The sequence below is a fragment of the Microtus ochrogaster genome, chromosome X (genome assembly GCF_000317375.1).
Source record: "Microtus ochrogaster isolate Prairie Vole_2 chromosome X, MicOch1.0, whole genome shotgun sequence".
Classification (NCBI taxonomy): domain Eukaryota; kingdom Metazoa; phylum Chordata; class Mammalia; order Rodentia; family Cricetidae; genus Microtus; species Microtus ochrogaster.
The window spans coordinates 23,065,454-23,071,450 of NC_022026.1; the positions used below are offsets into that span (position 1 = coordinate 23,065,454).

Sequence of the window (5,997 nt, forward strand, 5' to 3'; positions counted from 1 at the left end):
ACCAGGCTGGTCTCGAACTCACAGAGATCCGCCTGCCTCTGCCTCCCAAGTGCTGGGATTAAAGGCGTGCGCCACCACCGCCCGGCTGTCCTTACTATTTTCAATCCTTCATCTTGCCTCTATCCTCTCTTGAATTCTCCCAATATATTGAACATACTGACTCTAATATTTAAACTTCATGCTCATTATTAATGTTCACCACAGGGAACTATTTTAGTTTTTTATCCACAAGAAGGAAAATGTTTGCCATTACTAACATCTACTTCTAAACGTGATTTTAGTACATTTTTATCCTAATTTGTTTTAAAGATACTTCCCTCCCTCCTGCTCATCCTTCCTTCCCTTTTAATTTCCTGTCCTATAATTGAACATGTAAAAATGAACATGACGAATGAAATTCTCTGAGCACTGCTGGTTGTTTCGTGCCTTCTTAATCTAACTTGAATTGTTTGTTCAATTCAATGTCAGTGTCATCTCCTCTCCTCTACCTACGCACAATCTTTCCTGGCCACTTCTATAAACTGGTATCTACACCACCACATTCTTTTTACTAGCACCATGCTTTATCTGGTGCTGTCCCTTCTACTCAAAGGATATGTCATTTCTGAGTACACCCAAAAGTCTGTATCTTAGAAACTTTAATCTACTTACAACAATAGTTGAATTTTATATTCAAATACAGGATTATAAACATAGCAAAATGACTCAAAGCCAAAGCTTTTCAAAGAAAACTTTACTGGTTGGTATTCTTTTTCTGAGAAGAGCATGGGGTGAGTAATAAATGCTTTCTTGTGGTGATAGCATGTTCTGGTTCTATATTATACTTATTGTGGAAGCTAAGTAAATATTATGCCAGCCCACTGATACTATGAATTATTTTAGGGTGTTTTGTTTGGTGTCAGAGATTGAACCCAGAGATTCATGTATACTAAGCATCATTTTAGCATTTTACTTATTATTCCTGCTCTTTATTCTGTGTGCCTCAAGTAGTGAATAATTGTAATAATTAAATTTATAATCCTCTCTAAAGATATGTTTGTTCCCTCAAAGTTTGAGTTAATGCTTTCATGAAACATAGTAATGCTTTTTCTCGCTTGGATTATTTTTGATATGCAATCATATATATATACAGAAATGAACCTTCTAGGTTTATACTATCTTAAAGGATGATTAAGAACTTTACTAGCATGTAAGATAAATATCCCATTTTCCTATTTGATACAGCACTCCTGAAATTTTATCAGTGTTTTGATGAAGATCCTTCAACTTTGGATTCTAGAGTTAATGATGCCAATTGGTTCAGAAAAATAGGTAAAAGAAAATCTGTGGGCATTATACCATTCTATTATACCACTGGCTCTTTCTTTTGAACCTTTCGTATACGTATATAATTTGCTGAATCTTGGTTTCATTGTGTGTAAAATAGAAATGCATAATCTCTTATGTAGGATCATTTATTAAGGATTTTATATGAAAGAGTATATTTATCTCACACATAACAAAGTATTCCATACTAATTTTCTTTTCTGTGGAGAGTGATCAAAAACAAAATGATGAACTATAACTTTTATTTTCCAAATTATTTTCCTAAACCTGCTCTAGAAAGCTGAACTTATTCTTTGATGTGATCCACCAAAAATAAACTACATGCAACTATATGGATACATCTCAGAAACATATTGTTGAATAAAAAGAGCCAGACATTAAAGAGTACAAAATGCATGATTTAGTTTATGCACAGTTAAAAAAGGCAAAACTGATTCAGTGTTAAAAATCAAATGGTGATCTGTTTAGGAGGTAAGGAAGAAAAACATTGAGGGAAAATGGGGTCAGTGTGCATTATATTCATGTGTGTAGAAGTTTCTATGACTTTATCATGGAAGTAATATGAAAATAATTTTTAAAAATATAATCTGAAGAAAAGAAATAAGGTAGTGTTTACCATAAAAAGGGATCCTGAACTTGAAGGGAGCTTGCAGTTTTCTGGGAATGACCAAAATCTTTCTTGGTGTGGATATATGTTTATTTTATTACAGTTCATTAAATGACACAGTTCATAATTGTGCCATTTTCTTTTTCTGGACTTTAATTCATGAAAATGATATAAAAATTACTGAGGCAGTTAAGGACTTAACAGTATCACAGAGTGAACTGGTTCTACATGAACCCTGTCCTGTTTTGTGGGATTCCTTGAGGATTTCATCTGGGCAAAAGGGCAAATAGTGTGAATTCTAAGAAATTTGGAAAATAAGTATTTTAAAATATATAAATATTTAATGACTTTGTCCTTTTAAAAGTTTGAAAAGATAACGGTATTTTTATCACTCACCTTGTTTTTACCTACTTGGGACTTTTACTAAACTTTGGAAAATAGAAAATGCTCCATAAATACTCTAACCATTGATTTTAGTAGATTCTGATCTTTCCTAAGCTTGAACTTCTTTTTTGATGGCTTGGTGACTTTCGGTTACCACTTAGAGACTCTCTTCTTTGCATGTATTTTTAATTAATATATAATTACATCATTCCCCCTCTCCCCTTTCTCCCTCCAACCTCTCCCATTTTCCACTCCACAAACATCTCACTCCCTTTCAAATTCATGACCTGTTTCTTTGTTACTGTTACAGAGAGGTGTGTGGTTAGAGAGATAGATTTACTACTGAGAATTCTTTTTGTATGTCTCAAACTTAAAAAAATTAAACAGTACCTCATTTGTCATTGATTTAGAATGGATGATTAGAAGTGATAGAAATCTCTAAATTTCTTGGCAAAAAGTTTCTCCACAAACATAAAGTCAATTTCTTTTTCCAAAAACAAAATAGTTTATTTACCTACTTAATTTCATTTTAATTAATTTTAAACTTAAAAATTTAAGTAAAATATAATTAATCCCAAGAACCCCTTTTATAGTAAATTAGTATTGAAAATGTTGACAGTAGAGATTATGGTGATATAGACTAAACAGTCAATTTTTCACAATTATAGTATTCATCTTAACTTTCAGCTTGGAACTTAGCTCTGCAGTCTGCGAAGGATCGAGAGACAATGAAAAACTTTTTCATGGTTTCCTATAAGGTAAATTTCATCACAAACATTACAGAACTATTCCATTCCCTTTGTCAGGACAGAGTTCCAGAGTCCTATGTTAAAACAGAAGTCTCTTTAGAATGGGCATGCTCCAATGTTACCAGCTACCAACACGTTTGGAAAGGTCACATAAAAACACCTGTCAAAATGTAGTATAAGTACCTGTGCACAGCACGGGTTGAAAAGGGAGATGAGAAGTTTGAGTGTCCTTTTTTTTTTCTGGAGCAGGTTCTATATGTAAGAATTTGTGAATTTATTATTCACTCTTAAGCACCCAAAAATAGCCGTTTACCTCCAAATCAGACATTAAAAAGTTAGAAAGAGGTTCAAATACTGGTGGGGGAATGAAAGCAGAGGGGTTACAGAATATAACTCATCTGACAATTTGAGACCAAGTCAATGTTCTGAATTTTCAAGCTGGAATAAACTGAAGAGCACAGCTCCCTCACCTTAAGTAACCCGAGACCTAAGAGATTGGACAACTTAAATGTTATTTATTCAGTGAATGTTATGATTGTTATCCCTAAATGTTTGGGAAGATTAAGCAAGTCTTTGGAGGACTGGGGATGCTTCTCAGTGGTGGAATACTTATCTAGCATGTACAAGGTCCTGGGCTCAATCCAATCCCAAGTACCAGTAAAAAAAAGAAAAAGAAAAAAAAGTCTGCAAGTTCTGCACGTTTCTGTATAAATGCAGTTTTAATTAGATGGCATAAGTCCATTTCAGCTTTGACATTTGTGGTGATGCTTGTACAAGATTGACGTGTAGAAATCAAAGTGGCTTAGAATTTTATTATAGTAAAAAGCTCAGAATTTCCGAAAACTAGAGGACAAGGTTTAATGATGAGGTTAAGTTTAATGCCTGTCAGGATTTGACATTGTCCTCTTCAAACATAACAATTTAAGTACTGATTTGGGCTCTGTTCAGTACAAAGGAAAAACTACTTCCCAGGGGGAAAATCACCTATAAATGGCGGCATCACCCAAGAAGTAAATTGCTAGATAGGCATTCAGGGCCTAATGACAGTACTTGTCATTGAGAAAACAACTAAAGAAGAGAAGCTTTTTATCTCCAGGAAGGTACTAAAGACAATGAAAAGTAATATAAAATTAAAACTGTAAATCATTGTGATAGTCTGTATCATTTTTACGGCAACATGTGGTTTTCCTGCAGAATTTTCTCATTCAGACAAGATGCTGCTGATTTTGATTCTGATTGTGTTCAGCTGACAGAATTCTCCGCATTCATTGATGTTGTGTTTTTTTCTTATCAGCTGTCCCTTTTTTGTCCTTCTGATCAAGGACTACTGATTGCACAGAAAACATGTTTACTCGTAGCAGCTGCAGCTGATCTAGAGCAAGGAAGAAAAGCTCCAACAACTTATGAGCAGGTAGTGTTCAATCTTCAGAGAACAGCTGAGGGTTAAGTGTGCTGTTTGCTCTATTTATTTTCCCTGACACATTTATTTTTATTCCCCTTTAGAAAATCTTTTCCTCCATTCTATAAGTATTTTGATTTCAGAGGTTTATAATGGTCAATTCCTTCCTAAGGAAAGGTTACATTTGACTTAGCCTCTTCTTTTTAGCTGCCCCTTCCCATGGACTAATTCCTAATCTGTTCTTATATTTATCTTCATTGTCTCTCTGTGGTTATATATATGACCAATCAAAGTGTTTCCTCTACTTTTGTTTCCTTTCACACATTTGCTATGAAAGAACTCATCTATTTCTAGAGTTTTATAGCCAAGTGAACTGATTTCCTTAGCTTGTCTTTTTTCCACTCAATTACATTTGCTTAAATATGTCATCATTATCTTATGTCTAACAAGACATAAGATTACCTTTGCCTGAATTCCATGCTCAATTCCTTTCTTAATAGTTTTTATGATATAAGGTTTCAAATTATACACCATATGGCCTCAAACTCATGATAGTCCTCCTGCCTCATCCTCTTTGAGATTACAGATGTTAGCCATAACACCTACCTCCACTCTTTTTTTTATTGCTTTTATTGAACTATATACTTTCCCTGCTCTTCTCCCTTCCTCTCCACTTCCCTTATACCCTCTCCCATGGTCCCCATGCTCCCAATTTACTTAAGAGATCTTGTATTTTTCTACTTCCCATGTAGATTAGATCCATGTGTGTCTCTCTTAGTGTCCTCATTGTTGTCTAGGTTCTCTGGGATTGTGCATTGTAGGCTGGTTTTCATTGTTTTACGTCTAAAAGCCACTCATGAGTGAGTACATACGATATTTGTCTTTCTGGGTCTGGGTTACCTCACTCAATATGATGTTTTCTAGATCCATCCATTTGTCTGCACATTTCAAGATACCATTATTTTTTTCTGCTGTGTTGTACTCCATTGTGTATATGTACCACATTTTCCTCACTGAGGGCCATTTAGATTGTTTCCAGGTTCTGGCTATGATAAACAAAGCTGCTATGAACATAGTTGAGCACATGTCCTTGTGGCACGATTGAGCATCCTTTGGATATATACCCAAAAGTGGTATTACTGGGTCTTGAGGAAGGTTGTTTCCTAATTTTCTGAGAAATCACCATACTGATATCCAAAGCAGCTGTACCAGTTTGCATTCCCATCAGCAATGCAGAAGTGTCCCCTTTACCCCACAACCTCTCCAGCATAAGTTGTCATCAGTGTTTTTGATCTTGGCCATTCTTACATGTGTAAGATGGAATCTGAGAGTTGTTTTGATTTGCATTTCTCTGATGACTAAGGATGCTGAACATTTCCTTAAGTGTCTCTCAGCCATTTTAGATTCCTCTGTTGAGAGTTCTCTGTGTAAGTCTATACTCCATTTTTTATTGGATTATTTGTTCTTTTGGTGACCAATTTCTTGAATTCTTTATATATTTTAGAGATCAGAACTCTGTCTGATGTAGGGTT

At 34.8% G+C, this 5,997-nt stretch overlaps 1 protein-coding gene across 1 annotated transcript in view; it reads left to right on the forward strand.

The window, feature by feature from the left end:
- The window catches only part of Tex11 (testis expressed 11), a 278,018-nt gene that overhangs the window by 207,399 nt on the left and 64,622 nt on the right, over positions 1-5,997 (forward strand). The window contains exons 23-25 of the mRNA XM_005358598.2: positions 1,225-1,311; positions 3,005-3,075; positions 4,361-4,482. Of these exons, the coding sequence (XP_005358655.1) occupies positions 1,225-1,311; positions 3,005-3,075; positions 4,361-4,482 (280 nt within the window). The remainder of the gene's footprint in view (positions 1-1,224; positions 1,312-3,004; positions 3,076-4,360; positions 4,483-5,997) is intronic.